Source organism: Vitis riparia, chromosome 12 (assembly GCF_004353265.1).
Source record: "Vitis riparia cultivar Riparia Gloire de Montpellier isolate 1030 chromosome 12, EGFV_Vit.rip_1.0, whole genome shotgun sequence".
Classification (NCBI taxonomy): Eukaryota; Viridiplantae; Streptophyta; class Magnoliopsida; order Vitales; family Vitaceae; genus Vitis; species Vitis riparia.
Window position 1 is genome coordinate 22267320 of NC_048442.1, and position 24263 is coordinate 22291582.

At 33.8% G+C, this 24263-nt stretch overlaps 2 protein-coding genes across 3 annotated transcripts; one reads left to right on the forward strand and one right to left on the reverse strand.

Annotated features, from left to right (window-relative positions):
• Positions 1 to 405: 405 nt before the first annotated feature.
• Positions 406 to 17113, reverse strand: LOC117926442 (protein VACUOLELESS1). The gene is made up of 15 exons (XM_034845538.1): positions 16068 to 17113; positions 14229 to 14519; positions 13393 to 13532; positions 8046 to 8151; positions 7773 to 7865; positions 6274 to 6363; positions 6056 to 6169; positions 5762 to 5869; positions 5542 to 5615; positions 5351 to 5405; positions 2811 to 2992; positions 2319 to 2448; positions 2006 to 2108; positions 1221 to 1318; positions 406 to 894 (listed from the first exon to the last, which is right to left on the reverse strand). Exons 1-15 carry the CDS (start codon positions 16842 to 16844, stop codon positions 739 to 741), a joined length of 2517 nt encoding a protein of 838 aa, XP_034701429.1. The 5' UTR covers positions 16845 to 17113; the 3' UTR covers positions 406 to 738.
• A 3029-nt stretch (positions 17114 to 20142) lies between these two features.
• On the forward strand, positions 20143 to 22592 carry LOC117927223 (proton pump-interactor BIP103-like). 2 transcript variants are annotated; one of them, XR_004653309.1, is made up of 6 exons: positions 20143 to 20430; positions 20536 to 20721; positions 20843 to 20968; positions 21072 to 21260; positions 21350 to 21678; positions 22190 to 22592. XR_004653309.1 is itself a non-coding variant. In XM_034846673.1 (6 exons), exons 1-5 carry the CDS (start codon positions 20233 to 20235, stop codon positions 21524 to 21526), a joined length of 876 nt encoding a protein of 291 aa, XP_034702564.1. In that variant the 5' UTR covers positions 20143 to 20232; the 3' UTR covers positions 21527 to 21544; positions 22190 to 22592. The 2 variants fall into 2 exon arrangements, 1 of the variants encoding a protein (XP_034702564.1); XM_034846673.1 differs by having other exon boundaries at positions 21350 to 21544.
• Positions 22593 to 24263: the final 1671 nt, after the last annotated feature.

Here is a 24263-nt window from a genome sequence, read left to right on the forward strand (position 1 = left end):
TTTATTTGTGTATTTTAGTTATTATAATATTTAGTCTCATACATTTGGGTGTGTTTGGTCAATGAGAGTCAGAATGAAATTGAATCATGATATAGCTTAAAGGAGAAGAATCAAGCATGGCCAGAGAAGTACAGTGAAAATTCAATGAGTGTTAACCATTTGGTGAGGGAGGAGAAATGTCACTGCTAGAAATGTATACTTGGTTCCTAATTAAATGTCTCCCAACACTTCAAACCACCTAAGAAGCACATTGTGCAGCCATGAGAGGCATAATGTCTTCTTATAACTTCCCAACCAAATCATCCAATTCCTTCTCTTATGTTTTCTCCCCAACCAAACAGATGGCTAGGAATAATATTCTCCCAATACAAACTACAAAAAAAAAAAAAAAAAAAATCAAAAGAATCATGGAAGGATTGGCTTCTTTTAGACAACCGGCAAAGAAAGTTGACTGTATTCATACAAAGATTTAATATACAAAGAAAATCGAAAAGAAGATTCACCATGCCCAAGCAGGTTCCTCAGTGGCAACTTAAAATCCGATTCCCTTAAAAAACCAACTTCTAAAAGATTACAAGCTGTAGATTCAGTGGTTACAACCACATAGTCACAGAGCATCTGACCTTGTGTCAGCCCAAGATAAGTTAAAAAGATATGCACACAACACGCATACAAAACTGAAACCAAAATGCAAATAAAGGGGAAAGGTAAGAGAAAAACAAATGGGGGAAGAATAGACTAAGCGACTCCTAATCTGTCCCGAAGAGTATCAAATATTGATGAAGCTGCAGCATTTTGTGCAAAAGTCAACTTCAATCGACCAAGCAATTCACCATCCTTTGCCTGAGAAGCAGCATCTGCAGCTTCCTTGGCCATGCCAATCCGAGCATAAGACTATAGAGGGTAACATAGAGAATCAAATAATCAGCACAACGGGAGAAAAAGAATCAGTTTGATAAGAACTTGCGATCACATTGCTGCTTCTGCTAATAGTGATGAATGCAGTCAACAGAAAGCAAATACAAACCCATATAACACAACATTGCAGTCAACTGAAAAGCAAATATAGACTCCAAAATGCAACATTTTTCTACGAGAAGCATGGAAAGCAATGCAGACTATTTCCAAGCCCATATAATAGCAAGATTCCATAGTGATACTTTTCTTTTCCTGTCTTCTGAGTAAAATACCCAAAGATGTGTTAGGACAGTTAAAATTACCTCAGCTCTTTCCCGTGGATCTGTAAGTTTGGGAATATATTTTAGTGCTTCACCTTTCTCATCTGCATCAATGCAAGCCTCCACAAAAGGCCGATAACCTATTTGATAAATACAGAGGTATTCAGTTTATCAGTACTGCAGGAGAGAGGCAGAGAAAACGGTAAATCTAATTCAAAAGGTCGTTATTAAGTGGTTTACAGATAAGGTTGCAAAGAACAAGGCAACGAAACCTGATTTATCATTATACCAACAACCCATTTGGTGTGTGTGTGTGAGAGAGAGAGAGAGAGAGAAAGCAAGGGCCATAAACAACATAAAGAAACCAGATTTTATCAAATATAACCTATTTGATGTGTGAGAGGGGGGTAAAACAAAGTCACAAAGAACAGCACAGAATTGCAATCTCTGTGCATCTTTTTTGTACACAAAATTACAATCTTTCCCTCTCTCTCTTTCTTTTCTCATTTTTCCATTTTTTTTCTTTTTCTTTCAGTGGTGGTAGGGATCAGACATCCAGTAACAAATAATTTGATTTTGGGGTTAGAATTTGATAGATCATCCTATCAGATCAGGTCCAAAAAATTTCATGCCAAATTTTGGATTTACTTCCATTTTAATCTTTCGAAGAACCACCTACCAAGCCTGAGTTTGGGTTGTACCTCCAAATTTAATCTTTTTAAAGACCAACTCTACAGACTTATAATAGTCAAATATATTTAAACCAGGTGGGGCCATACTCATATCAGCTACTTGCTCGCCAAAATTAAACTAGAACTTGCACTTACCAATTGGTGGTCTCTTCTCTTTTGAGAACTTTTCTAGGGCATCCCAATCTCTGATTGTAGCCAAAGCAAAAACTTTAAGCCAGTACCATCTCTTTTCAGAAACCTGAGACAAATTAATAACAAACATAATAAAACAAAATTGTAGCAGCTTCTGGTGATAAAACAAAATCTAGACTCATAACAAGCAAAAATACTGAAGAAAGTTTTCTTTTCACCTATATGCACATGCTTTTTTAAAGAGAGGTGTAGTTAGTCAGCAGGAGATTCATAGTGGGATGCATTTTGCTTAAGTACATACAGGAACATTACAAACCTTGAATTCTGTTTTAACCTTCATTGCAGCACGATGATTTCCCAGTACAATACATGTGCGAATCGTATCACTGATACTTGAATCAACAAAAATGGCCTGCTTAGTAGTCACTTCTAACTCATGTTGAATTCTGCATCATTTGTGGAGTAAGTGGTCAGAAGGGATCATGAAATTCCAAGTATGGAGCCACCAAAAGGGGGAAAAAGAATACAATTATAGGAAGAAAAAGATGTTAAGCATGAATTAATAAAAAAAGAGCCACATTGAACTCCTGACAACCCTCTGACACCATGCATTTATGAATGCATGTAAATACCTACTATCTATTCCAGTTCAAAGGGAATGGAACTGACTGTTAGTCTTTACACCTTTCAACAACTCTAAACCCTTGAACTTAGTTACCAGTGTGATTGTATAAAATGTCCAGTATAAGACCATTATGTCAAACTGTGTCATAGGGTGTGCAGAACTTAAATAAACTGAAATTCTTACCTTATCAATTTAGCATGCTCTTCAGCAGCCTTTGACTCAAAGGTATGTTCTTTGGTTTCTGAGAAAAGACTTTGGGCCTTTTCAATTATCTTGATCCGTGGACCATGAAGTGGAGATCCTTTGCTTGCCATGGGATTCTTTCCTAGTTCCCACGACTCTTTCCATAACAGAAAAGCAACATCCTACAAACCAAACAATCTTCAGTTAAAGAGAAAAAATAGAGCAGAACTATTGACAGAGAACCCTTTAGGGTTTAGTAAGACAAACCCTTAATTAACAGGCATTTGTGAATTTAATGCAATAATTATTAGGGTACAAGATTATAACAAAAATTTAAGAGAAAAAAATTGGGAACAATGCAGATACTGTTTGAAAATGAGTAGTTCAAATAGAATTAAACTTCCTTTTGATCCCGACAGTTGGAAATTGGAATCCTGTAGATATAGACATTGGATCCCATTGAATTTTATTTTATAATTGATTATCTATAAGAAAGAAAAGATTAACATAGGTTGTTTAATGGCAACAATATTCAATGGAGATGTCCTGTTCAAAATTTTACATTTCAATTATAAATTGATATTGTAAGGTACCATGGAGTATAGAAGAATTAGACCCAGGTTTGCTCTGTCACATACACAGATAACACTTGCCTTTCTAATATAAAATGTTGTTACAGTTAAACATCAATTGGCAAGACAACACTAAAGTACCAGTGAACAATAGCAATTCCAAACTGTTTAGGTTTATGAAATACATGAAACACCCTGCAGTATTTGGACATTAAAAGCCAGAATGTCTATGACCTGTGTGTCAGGATGACATGACACTGCTATAGTTAAACACCCATTCACAAGAGAATGCTAGTACCAATCCCATTTAACAGTGGCAATTCTGAACTATTTCATGTTTATGAATACATGATACACCCTACAGATGTTGGACCAAGAAATCCCATAAGATCTGAGATCCGTGTTGGTATGACATGATGTAGCATCTGAAACGAACATGACTGAGGCCTATCTGAAAACTTCTAATAAAGTATAATTCATGAAAGCACAAAGGAATTATAAATATTATACCAAAAATAATATTACATGCTTAAAGTTTGATATTTTATCCACAGATTTTTTTTCAAGTATCCTATGCTGTGGATATGACATAAATATATATTTTATATAGAAACAACAATTTTTATTCTCAGGCAAAGAAAAGAATACCACAAAACGGACAAAGAAACTTTAAGAAAGCCAAAAAGGCAAAACAGAGTATCAAAACTATAACTGTTTTCAACAAAGCTAAATCCCATCATGCATCAACATATAGATGGATTCTCTAAAGTGAAAAAAGGTTTTTTTTTTTTTTTTTGATAGGTAAATTTTGCCACATTGGGACTTGAACCTGGAACCTCCCACAAACCCCATCCCTTTACCACTTGAGCTAGGCCTCAAGGGCCTCTAAAGTGAAAAAAGTTTAATCCTCTCTTTTAGCTATCATCTGAGAATGATCTAAACTCTGCATCAAACAAAGGTCCAACTCCAGGGCTACAACTCCCATCTCCCAATGCTATGGAGTCCCCTGAATAGAAGATGTAAAAGAACCATCTAGACAATGCAATAAGGCAAAAATATCAGCCCCAACAGCAAGTCAATAGCCATCATGCCTAGAGCTCCTACAAAGAAACCCATTAAAGTTGTGAAACTTAGGGCCCCTGGAGGAGGCACTGAGTAGAAAACAATCACCCTTCTTTGCCCCCAAGAGCATGCAGCTACCCATTTAAGCACATTAGTAGACAAAGGAACACCGTAATTCCTCAGTTCCAGTTCCCATAGGGACACAATAAGAAGCATCCAATCCCCGATTTCCTAGGAGGCATTCTTATTTTTCAAAATTCTAGCTTCTATTTCAATTCAAATCTCCTGCAAGAATGAACTACCCCTACCAAACCCTCCCAAAGCTCCCTTTTGCATCACTCTAGAGCTTTGACTTCAGGAGAAAATTTGACCTTCCAATTGTGTTTAGCAGGCTGAAAAAGAAAGAGGTAGGGACTTTAAGAAAATACTGAACAAAGGAGAGGGAAGAGAAAGCAACATAGCAAGCAAGGGATAGCATCTTCTGTTCAAGGAGAAATTAGAGATTTAAACATTCCCTAAAAAGCGAGCAAGGGAAGTTCATTTTGCAGTCTTATTGTCATTGGATTTTCCGGAGAATTTGAAATTCCAGGGTATCAAGTAATTGAATAGACCAATATATTTGTAATATGAACATTTATAGGATCAGGAGTCCTTGGAAAGACCAGGCAAAGGAATCACGTGAATCTACTGCTCAGACAGTTAACCATATGGCATACCTATACCATGATAGGTGAGTGAATCGCTCAAGTAAGATCCTTGGACAGTTAACCATATGTCTTATCCATACCCAAGTGTAACACTGTGCTGCAATCCATAATGATTTCTTTCCTTTCTCCAAAAACAATTTACAAGCCAGGGAAAGATTAAAATATTTAGTTTGGTCCATGTCAAACAAATCAAACTTACTTGAAGCTGCCCAGTAGATAGAAAGAAGTCCTTTAGGAATTCATGCTTATAACACCTGGAACAGAATTTTTAAAGAGTGATCATCCAAGACTACCCCTTGATAGGAAAATGAGTAGTTGATGCTCATTTCTGAACTAGGATGCTAAGGAAAACAAATCAAAATATTAACAAAATCACACAATTCAGTATACCTTGCATAAGTTATGAACAAATCGCGTGCCAGGGGTCTGGCCTGTATCATTCCAAAATACTCCAGTGCAGGCCTCTAAATTAGAGAAAAGGAAAATGTGAGTACAACAGAAATCATAACATAATTAAGCAACATGTGCTCACGGGTCACATCCTAAATTTGGTTCAATCTGTCCTGAAGCGATAGATAAAAAACAAAAATGTTTTCATGAAGGTAAATACCTTCTGCCAAATATGAAAGAGAACTAGATAAACAAGGTCAGTATCACCACTTTCAGTTGCCTTAGTCAGAGCTGTATCTTCCTCCCCTATGCTTAACAAGAGAGGAACCTGAGGAAAAAGGATCAGAATTATAACATAAAAAGTAGACTTCTTAGGAAAAGAATCGCAGGAGTTTGTTGTCATCATGTAGCAAACTTTCACCAATGAAAAGAATGCATGAGAGCCAAGGAAGAACCCTTTATCACAATCAAATTTCAATTTTAAAAAAAGAAAGGAAAAAGAAAAAGAAAGAACCTGCTTGGAAGAACGTGATTCATGTTCAACAAGCATAGCAGCTAGTTTCCGACGGCCATTTTTATCTGCATGAGCAGCAACAGCTGCAAAAGATATGCCTTTGCATAATCTGAGCTGAAACTCCAAGAACATCATTTCAGATGTTGCACTTGCATAAAAGAAATTTAGCAGTCAACATAATTTTCAGGCCAATCCTAACAACTATGCAAGAGATGGACCTTATCAAGTAAGATTTCAAGGAGAGTGGCATCAGGAATTGCTAATGATGCCGTTATCTTTGAACATGCCCAATGCATTATGACCACCTCCTACACAAAGCCAATCAAAGGAATCATGAATACACTGAACATGAGTTCTCAATTTCAAGTTCTAAAACAGAAGGTAGCAATCAACTCAAAGCTACAAAATTACTGGTCTCCAATACTAGATTATGAACTAGATAAATACATCTGTTTATATGTGTGTGTTTTTATACATACATAGATACATACATACATACATACCTACATATATATATACGCACACATATATATGTATGTATGTACATCTTTTTATGATGGTCTCCACTACCAGATTATGAAACTAGATAAATATATATATATTTTTGTATATAAACAACCAGGCAAATATTTCTTAACATTCAGATTTCAGTGTCAGGGAAGAGGATATAAACAGTTACAAAAATATTCAGAAGTTGGACAAATTTCTAAAAATTACAGATTGCTCCTAGAAAAAGTAAACAATATACAACAATATTGAACAGGGTATGTTATCATTTTTCAATCATATCTAGCAGTGCATGGGTCACAGGTAGTGTTCTTAAAAGTTGCTGGCAACCCAAATATTTAAGTACGTGAACACCGTAATCAAAAGGTCTTCCAAATATGGATTTAGGCAATTTCTATAATATTCTTATTTGCCTACAAAAAAAAAAAAAAAAAAAAACATTGTTGATATGATGCCACTTGTGAGGCCACACTGCCTCTGCTGCTTTCTACATGACACTTTAGTAAGTTCAATTAGAGTCAGTCAGTCATGCTGAGATGATCAGGGAAGTTGGAGACACTTGCAGGGCAAGGAGAGGGATTTTTCTAAGGGTGTGTTTATAATATGTTAGAGGTTGCTATCTCAATTTTGCCTTTTGGATGATACTTCCATAAGTTCAATTAAAGTGAGGAGTCATGCTGTAACCATCAGTGTTGTTGAAGCACTTGTGTGTGGGTGGGGGAAACCAATGTGACTTTCTCAACTGCCATGAGGTTCTCCAGACATTGGGCTTAAACCATGTAAAATAGGACCTGGGGAATGGTAAAAGTTTGATGTTCAGTTCCCCACTGGGTAAGTGGAACTCAACACCAAAAATTGAAACCTGTGTGGAAGATAGGACAGATAAAATCAGAACAGACACACCAACAAATCAAATCCTGAAAACAGTCGGATATTTGACACAGATAAAATTTGTTACATACTTATATATGACAAAATGTATATCTTTTAAGTAGTCTATACCATATCTTTACAAATAATTTCATAAATTGGAATGTGGGAGGTTCTGGGTTGAATTCCCAAAAAAGAAATTTAAAGAAACTACATAAATAATATTTATATCTATATATATATCTATCTATATATATATAGATATATATAAGTAAAGATGGAAGTCACAATGCATAACGTAGATGAAGTAAAAACTTGTAATATTTAACAAATAACGTACTTGGTTCATGCCAAGATATTCTGATATCCGTAATGCAAGAAGGTGTTGATGCACATTAATCAATCGACCAATCAGAACTGGTGCTGTAAGCAACTGGGAGGAAGAGCAAAGTCAGTATGAACTCAAGAGAGTAGCACACAAGTTCAGAATTGAAACTGGGAAGATTTGGAGTGCCCATTGTTAGCTCTTTTAATATATTTTATTCTTTTGCCTATCAAAAGAAAAGAAAAAAAACCTGGGGAGATTAACTTGCAAGCTTTGAAGACCTTGTACCTTGTATTGCTGAATACTAAGAGGGATCCCAATCTCACTGTTGTGGACAGCATTCAAGACCCGTAGAGTCTTACACATCTCTTGAAAACGATCACGTTGAACATGGCTGCCAAAGCCAACTGGATATCATTACCGAGAGCAGAAATCAGGAAAAAATATGTTTATTCCTTGAATAAATTTGTAAACACCAGTAAAATGACACATGTTATGCAGCTGATTAAAAAATAAATAAATATTTATACTTAATAAATATAATTTTATTTTTTTATAGAAGATTTTAAATAAAAATGAAACACGCACACACACTGATATATATATATATATATAGTGTAAATTTTGAAACAAAAATAATGTTTAATTCAAGCATAAGAATTCACCTTTTTCACTAATTTATTGCATTCAAAAAATTTTTCCTTTCATCATTTTTTTTTTTTGATCAGAAACGAAGAAGAATATATTAATAGAAGAAAAGATACAGGAGAAAGAAAAGTTACAAAAGAAAGAGAAGAAAACAAGGGAAGGATGAGAGGTCCTTCCTACACAAACTGTACAAAGGAGAAAACTCCCAACAATAGAACTCTAAAAACAAAGAGAAACCCCAACAAACTTCAAACTTTTGAGGCGTAAACCGCAATCCAGTTGAGTTGTAAAACACTTAGAGGAACTCCTCTAAAAGCTTCAGTACAAGAAGCCCAAAGAGAACATAATAGAACCGAATCAAATCCCATAACATCTCTTCCGTTCTCCCTTTATCCTCAAATATTCTATTGTTTCTCTATTGCCACACCAACCAAATCAAGGTAAGGCAAGCGATTTGTCAAAGTGTCTTGCCTCTTAATGAGTTCCCCAAACCTTTAAAAGTAATAACCATCACGTCCTCAACACTCCTTGGAGGGACCCAAACCAACCCTGCTAGATTGAACAACTTGTGCCAAAGTCCAATGGTAATAGGACAATGAAGAAAAAGGTGGTCAATTGACTCTCCACTTCCTTTGCAAAGAATGCACCATTGAGGACAGAGGGATTTGTAGGGTCTTCTCAATTGCAATTTATCATTGGTGTTTACCTTCCCATGTGCTACTAACCAAGCGAGGGCCTTAACCTTTGAAGGGGTTTTTGAACTCCACAAGAACTTGGCCGAAAGGAACAAGATAAAATTTGAGACTTTTGACAAGGCCAAGAAAAAAGATTTCACTGAAAACAACCCTGACGAAGACAAAGACCACGCTCTTGAATTTGCCAAAGAAGGAGAGAAAAACACAGAACTGAGGGAGGACATTAATCTCTGAAGGAGATCAATTTTTGAATCTGTAAGATTGCGGCAAAAGTTAAAATTCCAAGACAATGGAAAGGAATTGCCAAGGACATTTGAGACAGTGAGATTTTTCACATAAATAATTCTGTAAAGATCAACAAATTGAGAACACAAAGTTTGGTTACCCCACCAAAGATCTTCCCAAAAACGAATTCTCTCCCCATTGCTCACCACTAGGTGGACAAAAGGGGAAAAAACCTGGAAAACTTGAGCAATAGCCTTCCATGGACATCTGTGTGACCATCTAATCACCATGTTGGCGTCCCATCCATTAGGATGTGTCCCATATATACTCGCAATAACCTTATGCCAAAGACCACTTCTTTCTCTAAGGAACCTCCAAAGCCATTTCCCTAAGAGAGCATTATTTCTCATAAAAGTCTTCCCAAAACCCAAACCTCCCAACTCCTTTGGTCTACTAACAACCTCCCATCTGATAAGATGATCTTTCTTCCCTTCCCCCGCCCCAAACCAAAGAAAATCTATTTGCATCTTCTCAATCTTTGAAGCTATTGATGTTGGGATTTTAAAGAGGGAGAGGAAGTAGCTAGGGATGTGAGACAAACAAGACTGAATTAGAGTAATCCTCCCCCCCAAAGACAAAAAGGCATTTTTCCAACCATCTAGCCTCCTCGAAATTCTCTCAACCATCGAATCCCAAAAGTCTATTGTCTTTGGGTTTCCTCCCAATGGAAGGCCTAAATAAGACAAAGGCCACCCTGACACTCTGCAATCCAAAACCGAGGTCAAACTAGACAACAACTCCTGCCTAGTGTTAATACCTGATATGGTGCTTTTTTCTAAGTTGATTTTTAAACCAGATACTTGCCCAAAAACCAAAAGGATAATCTTAAGGTTTTGAAGATGTTCCATAGAGGCTTTAGAGAAAAAGATAGTGTCATCAGCAAACTGTAACAAAGACACTCTAGTCTTATTCCTCCACACAAAGAAACCCTCAGTTATCCTAGTTTCCTCTGCTCTGATCATTAACCTACTTAGAACATCTGCCACTAGAGTAAAAAGGAAAGGAGAAAGGGGGTCTCCTTGTCTCAAACCTCTAGACGCCTTAACCCAACCCTTTGCATTACCATTAACTAGGATTGCAAAACTTGGAAGTTTTTGTATCTAAATGTGAAATGTACAGTGGCCTTTCAAACCACCAAACTATTTTTTTTTTTTTTATAATCGTGGATGTCCCGGTCAGCTTACGCGCACCTCGACTAATCTCACGGGGCCCTGAAGTTAACAACCGGGTAAACCTCCAGTAACCCTGAGGGGACTCAAACCACCAAACTATAATATATCCAATAATCATAAATTATTTATAAAAAGGAATAATATTAAAGAAACATTGGAAACAGAATCTTTAAAGTAATAGGCAAATAAATTATTTAAAATTCTTTACAAAAGCTTTAGACTAATTAATAAGTAAATAAATTATTTAAAATTATGAATAAGGAAAAGCTATTTGAATCACCAAAAAAGACAATTAAAGCTTTGGAGTAATGAATAAGTAAAGCAATTTATTAAAAAAAAATTGAAAAGGAATTCAGTTTTCTCAAGGAATTAAATTTTCTCTTTCCTATTTATAACCAAAAAATAAACAAATATTTGATTTTGTTGAAGAAATGTAGAGACCCCTTCAAAAATAGAAAAATAATGAAATCCAAAACCCATACATTTGAATAAAGGACCAAATTTAAAAATCAATTTTGTATTATCCATTATAATGAACAATGAAAGATGCATTTATTAGGACCATTACAATTAAATAATGGAAGTATTTATTAGAGCTGTTAAAATCCAGTAATAAAAACATGAGATATGAGTAAAAATGAGAGAGGGTATTTTAGGCAAGGAAAAGTCTACAAACAGTTGAAGATTCTCCAGATTTTTATATATAGTAAAGATACAGATATAGATATATACAAGTCATGCAATGTTAACAAAATGTAACAACAAGTACCAAATGGAAACATCCATTAAATAATAAAAACTTAAGGGTAAATAAAGGCCAACAGTGTGTGCAGAAATGCATTTAGTTCAGTCTATAAGCATGAAAGAGTGAAATACTATAAATTCCTGAAACTTAGTTTGGGGATAAGTCTAGGCAAAAAACATAAAACTTCGATGAATTTTGATGGGAATTTGAAGAATTACGGACGACTCGAAAGCTTTAAATGTTCTTTTAATAGTAAATTCATTTGTTTTATTTTCATTTTACAGCATAACCAGAATATATTACTCCCTATGATATGATGAGTTGACATTGAGTACCTTGATTTGCAGGAGATCTGTTTCAATTTGCTTAGTTTTGGTAAATACAATATTAACTATGCCACATTTGTCTAACCCAAAGAGCAGTTGCATTTCACCTGCCAATTACCTTACATTAATTGGAAGACCTAGGTTTCTCATGTACATCCCACATACATCGGTAAGATTGCTCCAAAGTAGAATGGAATGCTTGGATGGCATCATGGAGGGGTTTTGGGATATTTGTTCCATATCTGATGCAGCACAGACTAAGAGCATGTGAGGGAGGAGCTCGGACAGAAACAGTCCAAACTATTTAATTTCCTATTTATATGACTTGAAATGAGTAACTTAATGTGTCATCAACAGATGAATGATGGTTAGGCTGTGTCGAAGAAGCCTACTTATACAGGAGTGTTGAAACCCAAATTTCTTCTCACTAATCAATGTGGTACTGTCCTACATCTTCTTGTAACATTCAAGGAAAGAAACATAATAACAGCCCCTTTGAGAGTGATTTTGGAAGGAAAGAAGTGTTTCCTAATGCTTGGAAATATTATCCTTAGAAAAAAAAATGTTTATTCTAAAATTACTATTGAAAATCTAGAGAATCACTTAAAGTGATTATTGGGCAAGCGATTGGTAAGTGTTTCTTTTAAAAAACACTTCTTTGTTATGTAACTAAAAACATTATGGGAAACACTTCTGTTGTTCATATCTAAATACTAATTAATTCTCCAAAAAAAATTCCTAATAGAAGTGCTACTAACAAAAGTGTTACAGGCTAAAAGCATTTTTACAAGAATCGCTCTCGAATGAGCCCTAAGTTGCATAGGCATCATAGCATTTTTCTCATGCATTTCAGAAGTGGCTTTGAAATGCTCTTTGCAACAGTTCTTGGAACAAGGGAAATCAATAGTTCCCCAAACATTCTTCCTATGAAAATAATTTATGCAAGGCCCAACAGAATCAATATTAATTTTAACAATATTCTTATATATATGCAATAAACAGAGAAACCAGAGTAGGTTGGTTGACCAAAGCCTGTCAGACCTGACACAAAGGTAAGGGAAATCTCATCTGTGCCCTTAACTCAATTAAAAGAGTAATGTGCCTATCCACATAGGAGTCTCTAGGTGAATGATAAAGGAAACCAAGAAAATAAACATGAGTCCATTGTTTTACACTGTCCCTTCTAAAATTAGATTAGGTGTTAACCAATTCTGAAAAACATAAAATGATATACCAATACTAAGATTAAACCGTTAACCAATTTTGAGTGATGTAAAAAGGTAGACAGATAAATAGTCAAATCAACTACTTCTACTACTACTACTACAAAATAATGATTCTGATTATTATGATTATCATTATGCGCCTTACCTCTACAAATGAATGCAATGCAAACTTTTCTATGCATAAATATAATGTACTTCAGGCCTTCAACTTTGTGGCCTTTTGGACGCTTGTGCCTCTCCAAGTTTTTCAACTCCTTTTCGTTATTTGTATTATTTAGTACTAACTAAAATACAAATATGAGCCAAAGATTGATGTCAGTCATGATGGTAGGACCAACCATCAAAAAGCAGAGAACTCCATACCAGAGCAGAGCTCCACTGCTCAATATGGATTAAATTCACATTCCCGTATAGTGAGCATATTAAGATTAATTTATGATGTAAAATCCATGAAAAGGAAAAGTGAATCCTAATCTCAATTTCTGAACCAACAACTCTAAATAACACCAATTCAACTGCAAAATGGAGCCAGACTAACCTGCAAAAGGCTTGGCCATAGCTCGCAGCTCTTAGTAGTGTACGTTGCCGTGAAACATCAAATTCATGACCAGCAGCATCAATACATGCTTCAACAGCCTCAGGCAAGGATGAGCGAATCAATCTCAAATTTTCATCCGCCTAATGAATATTATGATATTAGGATTTTATCATAAGAAACAATACATATCTGATAAACCAATGATGAAAGGCCTACCGGTTGTTATGTTTTCCCAGATCCTATACATGGACATCTTTCTTGAATAAATACAGTAGCATGCATTTACAACAAAAGAATGAAGAAAAACAATATATTTAATTAGTGGCATCAAAATAAAAAACAATTGAGAGATTTTTTTAAAATTAAATCACAAGGTTGCTTCTTATAAATTCCTTGAATAACAAAGAACTCAGACAAAATCTAGGAATATAACAGATCATTTAATAATACATATCACTTCACAGATAGAAATCATCCAATTAAAATCTTAATTCCTGCATCACTACCTAATAAAGGTATGCTGCTAGACATATTTCCATCAAACCTTATAAGCAGAGGTCAATAAGCAAGTTTTTTACAAAGCCATATTGAAAGTTGCAAGTGTACAAGGACATGCACAAAAGAGAGAAACACACACACAAATACAACAACTACTACTACAAATTAATGAACAAAAGGTAGATAACAGATACTAGTTAATATCAAAGATATTGTGATACAGACATATTTTGAGAAAGAAAATATGAAGCTCTTACTGAGTTTATGATGATTGATGATGTGTACAAATAACATAAGAATAAATAACTTATTCTGTTTTGCATACAAGAATGGCTTACCTTGGCACTACGCCGATCAAAATGATCCAAGGCATCATACAATAAGGCTGCAGGTAGTGTGCTTCCAATCTTAAAGATGGACACGGTGGAATCAGGAACTCGTTGCAGAAATTCCATGCTTGTATTTGAAAGTATTCTCACTCCATCACACTCTGGGATAAGAATTATCGGTTCATCATAAAGATAGCGCACTGGATCCCCATAAGGACCCACCATCAAAAGCATATCATCCCAATAAAGTAGCACACTATCCATTCCACACCAAGATAGCTGGTCAGGAGGAAGAGCTGACTGTATACATGAAAATAAAATTCCTAAATGAAAAATAAGAGCAGAGAGGATTCAAAATGGAGAGAAATAGTAAAGAAAAGTTTAATGTGCAATAAAGCTGGAACCACTCTGTTTTGTTTCACATAGCATTTGAAATAGATTGACTGCACTTTTGGTAAAATTTAAGTGATTCTATTTATTTCTCTTAGCAACTATCCAAAAAGAGGTGTTTTACAAAGTGACCTATTAAATCTTTTTCCTCGCCTATCAAATCTTTTTCCTCTTTTGTCTAGTTCTTGGAAAATTTGAAGGAAAGTACAAGGGAAAGAAAATAAAGAAGAAAAAGGGAAGGGAAGTAAAAGTGAAGAAAAATAAAATATGGATTTAAGCTATGTTTGATTCTCATAAAGTACTAAGAAAATGAAAAAATGTTGAAGAAAATTATTTTCTTATGTTTGGTTTATCATGAAAAATATAAAAGAAAATAAAATATAATTACAATTAGTTAGAAACTTAAATATTTTCAAATGCATATAGAGAAAGAGGGGAAAAAAAGTGAAGTGAGTTTAAAGAAGTAGACAAAAATAATTTATTAACTTCAAATCTATTTTTTATTTTCTTTCCCTTTTTCTTTTCTTCTATTTTTCCTTGCATTTTTTCATTTTTCCTCAAATTTTCCAAAAATCAAATATAGCGTTAATTTTTAGTAAGTTTTCCTCACATGCTCCCCAAATTTATTTCTTCTTGTTTTTCCTTTGTAAAGAATGGAGAATTTGGAGATATATAAATCTAACTAATTTTCGTTATATTTTATTTTCCTTTGTATTCTCCATGCTAAACCAAATTGGAGATTTTCGATTCCTTCCTACTTCTTTTCCTTTCCCTATCAGCTTTAGTGAATCATTTTTCTGTGATGGTATTGTTTCACCTGTAATAGTATTCCTTCCAACTAATTTTCCTTTGAACGTAACAGAAAATAAATGAACTGAACTAACATAAGTTGGGCCCTTGAAGCCTGGCTCAAGTGGTAAAAGGTTGGGGAGGGTTTGTGGGACGTTCAGGTTCAAGTCCCAATGGGGACAAAAATTTACCTTAAAAATAAGTTGACATACAAAGACACACACATATATATGAAATAATACATACATTAAAAACCACAAATTAGAAAAAGAGACGATGCTTGACAATATACCGAATAAGCTGATTTTCAAGGATGTTGAAAGTTGAAAAAAATTAGAACAAACAAACAAATTACAGAACTGATCCCATCAGGCCCAGATGAAGACAGTTCATCCATAATATCTGTAACAAGCTTTGAAATTAATAAAAACATTCATACTTGGCAACATGGTGCTAAAATTTGCATTCTATTGATCCAACCCAAACAATTTCACATATGAAGATATATTATGTTGGGCAGTTTATCCCTAATTCATGATCCCATTTCATGAAACCTTTTTTTTTTCGATGAGTAAAGAAACCATCCCATTTCATGAGACTATTTAAGCATGCATATATATATGGTCATATTATATCGAAGCCATTTCAACCAAAAAATCATAAACCAACCTCACAACTGTACTCAAAAATGATCTTCGAAAAATCTGTGGATATAACTAAAAGCCGTCCATCATGTGTAAATGATGCCAGCAACTTCCCATTCCGCGATACCACCATTTTCTGCAGCGGCCCAATTCCAACTCCCAACTGCTGAACACCATCCTCCTCAACAAGCAAGACAAGATCATCCACCGCAAGAAGCACTTCCACATTGCCCGACATTGTGTACTGCGGCTCGATCACCGCTACACAAAGTGGATACTCATCCAAATTTGGGTCAGCAAGCTTACACGGATTCGGATTCTTGAAATCCGATATACAGAAAATTTGATTAGCCTCAGTTATACAGACCATTCCATTGCCCCAAAACACACACTCAACCACATTTTGCTCAAAACACTCCTTGCCCATTGAAATGTTCGGCTCTTGGAGCTCAGCATGAACATTGTACCTAAAAACGGTTCCGTCTTGAACCACGCAGATGAGAGTTTGATCGTCAGTCCACGCCATGCCGACGAGGCGGCCGCCAGGGTGTTTCCAGACGGTTTCGGAGATTTGTACGCCGGCGGAGTTGAAGATTCGGAGTTTGCGGAGGGCGGATTCGGCGTAGAGCTGGACGATCTTGGAGTCGTCACGGATGACGGCAATTGGGCCGCCGAAGGGGGCACCGGCAACCTTGTTTCGACTGAGGTCGATGTGCTTCCACTGCATTGGGTAGATTTCCGGCTTCCGGTAGTACCTGTTGTAGAGTAGCTGCCATTCTGCAGCCACCGAGACGTTTGCCATACCAATTCGGATATCGACTCTAGGGTTCCTGAAACGCTAGATTCTGATATTCAAACCCAAACAAACCCTAAGTTGTCATGGAAAAGCTATTGTACGGTCCCTGAAACGTTAGCCTTTTGAATATTGATTTTAGGGCTTTCGAAACAAACCCCAGATTTTGATCCTAAAACCAAACCCTAGAATTGCAGGGCAAAATCAGAACTTCGCAGAGGGAATCGATGAGGAATGAAACGAAGCAGTTTCAAGTCCGGTAAGAATTCAATACAAAGTGACACAAAAATTAAATGACTTCATTCTTTAAAAGCTAATGTCAATCATTCGTCCATCACATCGCCCGGATGATCAGTAACGGGTTTGGGCCCGGGTCAGGCCCACAAACCATAAAAAGTACAAGAGTAGGAAATTTCCTGTAAAGTGACATTAAATTATGCCTACCATATATCTTATTTTAAAATATTTCAAGTAAAAAATACTTTTCATTTAAAAGCCAAAAATTGAAAAAAAAATCCCTAAGAATCTAAATATATAAAATCCAAACTTTATATATAAATATAATTGAAAAAAATATAGAAAAAACAACCCTAACTTTTATTAATTAATTTTATTTTTATTCATTTAAATATACTTTAAAATATTAGCGTTTTTTTATAACTCAAATAATTATTTCTTGAAATACCCTTTTACGTGATAATATTAAATAAAATTATCCGAAATTAATTTATTATTTTAATTTCATAGAAATGTTTTACAAATAAATATAATATGATATACAAATTATTGTGAAAAAAATTCTTCAGGATTGTCAAGTGATAAATAAAATCTTTCTAATCCTCTAGTTAATAATGATTTTATATCGTATATTATATAAATCCCCTCATCTTCTTGTTTTATTTAATAAAATTAAATAAAATTTTTGTTAATTGACATCAATAATAAAATAGGAAATTTTAAAAATTAAAAATATAATTAAAACTAAAATTCATAAAATTAAATACAATTTAAAACCAAAAAACTTAAAAAATAAAAAATAGAATATTTACTCTCATTATATTTTTACCTCTTTCTCGATATTTATATTTTTTTTTTATCAAAGTGTTTTAAATAAATTAAAGTGAATATTTTATTTTTATATTTTTAGAGTGTTGAAGTTTTTGTTTTAGTTTTAATTGTATTTTTAATTTTATTAATTTCAAATAAATTCCCACATTAAAAAATTGTTAATTGATATTATTAACATATAAAATGATTAAATAATTATTTGAATGATGAAAAAGTGTATACATTTTAAAATATTTTTGAAAATGAGAAGATAAATGTAATTTATAAAAATTTAGGTTATTTTTTCTGTTAAATTAGTAGGTCAAAATGAATTTGATTGCAATTACAAATTGCCTTCCACATGAATCAAGTCGAAAAGACACCAACTAGGGATGACAATGGGGCGGGTTTTTTCGGGTACCCGCCCTGCCCCTAATAGGACGAGATTTAATTTTAATAAACGGGTTTATGATTTTTTTTAAAAACCTGGGGCGGGTTCGAGTATTACCTCGTCCCACCCTGATTATATATAAAATTAAATTTAAAATTAAATTAAATTAAAATTTTAAAATTAATTTAATTTAATTTTTATTTTACTATTTTTAATATATAGATAATAATAAAATATTTTTAATAAAATAAGTTATAAAAATATAATAATTTAATTATTTATAAAATATATTTATTTTAATGTAATTAAAAATTAAAAAAAAATTAAAAAAAAAGTTAAACGAGGCGGGGCAAGTATGAGAATTTATCATATCCGCACCCGCCTTGCCCTGCCCCGCCTCGTTTAATTTTTTAAATGAGATAGGGATGTGAATTGTTTTGAATAAACGGGGTGAGGTTGGGATGGGGGCGACTCGTCCTGAACCCGCCCCGTAGCCATTCTTGACACCAACCAAGTATGAAAGAACAACTCTTGTGCGACAGCCCATGGAAGCTATGCTCTTATTAAGAGCTTATTTTAAAATTATTAAATATGATTTCATTGCTACTTAGCTTTGAAATTAAAATCTTAAATAATGGTGGATGTGAATATGTGCTCCATTTCGCATAACATTATTTAGCTTAAAAAGTGTTTTTTTATTTAAATTAGATATTTGATAAAAATTTAGAAAACACTTAATTTGAAAAATTAATTATAGTGTTGAAAAATGAATTATAGTATTTTTTGAAGAAATCTTTTAGAACGCATTTGATAATATTTATATTCGAAGTGCTTTTAATAAAAATATTTTTACAAGAATTATGTATCAAATGTTTTTCTATAAAATATTATAAGTGATTTTCCAATATTACAAATGAAATCGTGTAAATATAGTTCGTTCTAGGTCTAAAAGGACTTTCATGATTTTAAAATGCATTTACAAAATTAAGAGAGATTCATACTCATATAATGTCAAAAAATTTCTCCTATATTTGATATGAGATGTCATAAACCATAGAATAAATATTGTTAAATACATTTATATTAAAAAGAAAAAGAGAAAGAGAGAAAAAAAAATTACAAGTGGAAGTAAATGTTGATTCTGAGTGATTGATTACAAAAATTACTTGAGTAAAAGAAAAAAAAAAGGTGGGGGTTGTGATTTTTCTATTTTTTTAAAACATGGGAGATCCTTCCTTGTAAAATTTGTATAAAGAAAATATTTCTACTTAATCTCATCATTGGAAATAGTTTTTGACCCGAATATCTCATCTATTAAAAGATAAGAATCAAGCAAGCACCTAGTGCCTATGATAAATTTTATTTTACTAACTTAATTAATAATTTAATAAATTGAAAGATGAAAATATCGATAAATACGGATATATCGGTCCTTGATTTATCAGCGATTTTTTCACTAAATTCCTTCCCATATGCATTTCATGCCCAATTTTTCATTGAAATTTCGGTCCTTGATTGATATATTAGGATATTTTGTCGATTTTTTTTTTTTTTTTTTGATGAAATTTCTTGTGGTTGATAATTGGTAATCGATTTCATTTCGACCAACTTCGATATTCAATATTTCATAGCTACATGTGGCTGCCCTCTTTGATAAAAATAATATTTAATTAACAAGGCATATATTAAAAAATTTGAAAGTAAAGGAGAACAAGAGTTGGGCTAGGAATAAATAAAAGGTTTAGGAAGGAGTCGACTTAGTTGGCGTGGGGTGCAAGTGCCTTGTTGGCTAAGTGGGTCTTCTCCCTTTTAACGTTAACCATACTATTCAGATTCATCTGAGGCCATATTTTTGGTGTTTATTGACCTGTATTTGGGTCATCTTTCACATTTTCTAAGCTTGATTTCATTTTCACGGAAAATATATATACTTCTGTTCACAGTTCCATTTTTCTGAATATGGAAGAAGCCAACTTCATGGAGAATTCTCCCATTGAAATGCCTGCCAAGGAGCAAATCCATCAGTGTCATTTCCTCAAATTTCAATCACATGATCAGCACCTGAACTTGAAAGCTAGATTTAAAGAGGCTCAGAAGCTAGTTGAAAAATGGAATCAAGATCGGAATCGGATCAACGAAGAACTGAGGAAAAAATTGGTACAGAAATGACTGCATTTCTATATCATATTGCTACAGACCTTGAATTTTGTTGGCTTCATATTTTATCTATAGAGTACTCCATCTTGCTGATTTTTTGAACAGGTACATCAAAACTGTTTGAGTTGGTTCTTGAGCCGTTTAAGCTACAAGGATCAGGGTCTGAAAACAAGCATTGCTTACAAGAGGAGGCAGCTCGACCCTCTACTAGTAGCTCTAGACAAATTGTGTTGTGGAAACAAAGCATACCAAGTTGGACCTATCTTTTCTGGGGGAGAACTTAATCCTTTTGTAAGATTAAATTTCACTTTGTTCTATGATTTATGTTGGAGCTCAGTTTCATTTTTTCTGCTCTATTAGCTATGCTTCTTCCCTTTGATCTTTTCGGTTTTTCTGGACTGTTGGAATTCAGAGCTTGCATCACAGGATGCATAAGACCAAAAATTTAGCTGAGGAGAAGCAGCTACTTAGAGAAATAAATGCAAGCCAAAGGACGGCTGTTAGCTCATGTCTTTCGTTGGAAGTGCTTAACTATAGTGTAAGATTGAAGTCCGAATTCGTGAACAAGTAAAGAGTTGGCCATTTTGGTTTTGTAAGCTTTTGACTTCTTTTCCCCCCTCTTTGGGGTCTTCTTGGAGCAGATCCACTCTTCATACCAAATGATGGAATCATTGGAATGGGAGAGAAGAAGTTCAGCTGAGAAAAAGCACTTCCTCAGAGAGATCAAAGAGCTTGAAGTGCAAAGGGACAACATGATCTCTAATGCTAATTTGAAGGGAAAGATTTTGGATTCATTGGGTTCAAAAGAAGCTATAAAAACCCAGATCAAGGTAAGATCAATAGTACCTAAATTTTTAGTTCCAATTATAGTGAAAAGGAACAAAATGATCTCTAATTTATTTTAATTTCCTCATTGTAGCTTATCAGAACTGAATTGGATGGAATGAAGAAGAAACAACAGTCAGTTAAGGCTGAAATTGAACAGGCTGAGAAAGAGATGGAGGCCATGGAGATGTATATAGGTTCTTTACAGGAGAAATTGGTAGCTATAAGCCAAGAAAGGAAAGGAGCAGTCAAACACCTTAATGAACTGTGAAAGCAATGCGATAAAGCGGTATGCTGACCCAATCTGATGATTGTGTGGTCTCATTTGTAACTTGTTTTATATATGGAGTCAATATCCTATCTCTAACTATTCAATCCAGAAGAAAGACATGACATCCTCTTTTGTCATCGAGTTAATTCTTGGTAAGTTCTCTAGAGTTAACAACATTAGATGAATCTCAGGAGATTAATTTTACTATGGTTTAGCCTTTTCTTCAAGAATTTTATTCATCTTTCCTGTTAGACAGTAACTAGAATCGTTGCCAAGATTTGATATGATTTCTTTTATATGAATTAACCATGATGAACATCTAACAAACCCGAATTCACTTCGTCTCACTAGTAGTCCTGAATAAGTTTAATTTCAGAGTGGTTTGAACAGGTAACACAATAGGAATCAAGGAAACCTCCTATGAACTTGATCATTTTAGCAAACAGACCTTGACCATCCTCTTAAACTTCATCCATCTTCAGCTGACCTTATGTGCACAACCATATATTACCTTGAAGTATTGCATAGTTAGACTCACAATTCAGAAGAGATTGCAAACTGTTTGTCCTTGAAGTATGTATTTTTCCAGGCTGCCTTTTGTTTGCTTCTTCATTCTTTCATAATGTCTTCCACTACATATCTTTCACTTTTGCATAATGGCAGATGACTTGCTACAAAGAAGGATGTTGCTGCCCACGCCAGACTTGAGGAATGTCAACAGAAGATTATCAAAGGATGGATTAATGATCAGGAAGCCAAGATAAACCACTTGTTTTGAAGCAACAAAGTACACAACAAACCAGTGAGGAAAGCAAGCCTTCAATGGAAAATCATTCACTAAATCATCAGACTCTAGTTTCAAAACTAGAGGAATCCAAGCTTGTTTCTGTATTAATTAATTGAAGCCTGTCTCAGGAATGAACATGGAACTCCAGTGTAAAACACAATATGTTGTGCTGAAAATTGTATTTGGTTCCTCCAGGGACTGGTGGTTTGATATTGTCAATCTCCTAGCTAGTTGGTTTGACTTGCATGGGGATTGTAATAAAAACTAGATTTTTGTAAATTGAAGTTGTTGGCTTTTGTTCCCAAAAATAAATAAATAAATAAAGAGCTATAATAATATTGGTTTGATCAATATATATTGGGGTTTGATAATTCAATTAATTATGCTAAATTGATAAAATATTGTTGCAACCTAATGAAACTAGGTTAAAAAGAAAAAGAAAAAGAAAAAAAGAACCTAATCCAATTTAATGATAGTGAGATAGAATGAACTAAAGCAAATAAAATGTTCAAAGACAGGTACGACCCTAAGTTCAAATCTTAACTAGAGTAGGATCTTAGTTTCCTAAAACTATCACACATTTTTTGCTTAAGGGTTTAATATGTAACGGACCAAATCCATCATTAACGAATCAAGCCCTCTTAATGTAACCATTCAATGAGCCCAATAAATATCATATATGCCTTATTCTAAGGACTTGTAGAGAGTTTTATATTTAAAATGGTTGAGAGATTTTAATCTATGAATAGGGATGACATTACTTACTTGAATATGCACTCTTTTTGTTGAGAATCCTATCTTAGGAAGAAATCCTTTCAATAGGATCAAAAGAACTCAGTAAATTATAGTGAAGAATGTCTTCTCACAAGCCATGAATGGATGCTTAGAGCACGAAGAAAATTGAAATATATGTATATATATATATATAAATTATTTACTAAAACAAATAAAACTCTAATTTAAAGTAAATAAGAGAACAAAAAGAATGAATAAATATTTTCTAAAACATAAAAGAAAAAAAAAATGAAATCATTTTGAAAGTTTCTTAATCCGGTGTTGAATCCATCACGAGAGAGAGCACTATATAATCTAAGGTTTTAAGATCAAAGTCTACTTGAGATTGAATTTGAGTCTTGAGACAAATTCACATCCAAAACTAAGTTTTTAAGTTTGGAAAATGGATCTCTTAAACCAATTTAGATATATTGGTTAATTTAGTTTTTAGTTTGTCTAATCAAAAGCTTGCATTTATCTTGTACACCTTCATGTTAGCAACGTTGGATTACATGAAATTAGCCAAACATTGTGGAAGATTTCTTCTCACAACCTATGTTTGGATTAAAAATAAAATAAAACCTAAAACTTAATTAAACTAAAGCAAAATTATAGAGCTAAAAAACATGGTCTATCTCTCTTTCTTCCTCTTTAAACCCTAAGACAAAATAAATATATATGCGCTCTAACCAGAAGAGAGACATGGGGCATCTTCTAAATGGCCACTTCTTCCAAAAAGTATATCAATAATGTGTCCTAAAAGAATGAAAAATCATGAATTCTAAATGATTTAGATGAATTTCCAATTGGATGGAGCTAAAATATGGTTTTAGACAGAGAGCACAAGAAAGTGCTACTTTGGAAGTAGAGAGGGGTGTAGGTGTTGATGGTATAAGACTCTAGAGAGTATATGCATCATCTTAGATAAAATTATGCATCTTTTTCTCATATTTAGTCAATTATTTAGCGGTCAAGGTATAATCCATTGTTTTTTTTACACTTGAGGGTTATGAGTGTTTTTTCCTTACTATATCCTATATGCTTTTGTACGATTTATTTTATTTATATATGCATAGAATTATTGAGCCCTTGCTAAATAATTAACTTAAAAAGACAAACCAAAAATTGAGAATAAATGTTAAAATTAGGAACGATTCTGGACTACCTATTCAATTG

Coding starts and splice junctions, on each gene's coding strand:
- LOC117926442 (XM_034845538.1), bottom strand. CDS start 16,844: ATGGCAAACGTCTCGGTGGCTGCAGAATGGCAGCTACTCTACAACAGG. Junction 6,364..7,772: donor AATATCTTGGCATGAACCAA/GTACGTTATTTG, acceptor GGCTTTGTGTAG/GAGGTGGTCATAATGCATTG. Junction 5,406..5,541: donor TTGTTCATAACTTATGCAAG/GTATACTGAATT, acceptor ATTCTGTTCCAG/GTGTTATAAGCATGAATTCC.
- LOC117927223 (XM_034846673.1), top strand. CDS start 20,233: ATGGAAGAAGCCAACTTCATGGAGAATTCTCCCATTGAAATGCCTGCC. Junction 20,722..20,842: donor GGGGAGAACTTAATCCTTTT/GTAAGATTAAAT, acceptor GTTGGAATTCAG/AGCTTGCATCACAGGATGCA. Junction 21,261..21,349: donor CTATAAAAACCCAGATCAAG/GTAAGATCAATA, acceptor TCCTCATTGTAG/CTTATCAGAACTGAATTGGA.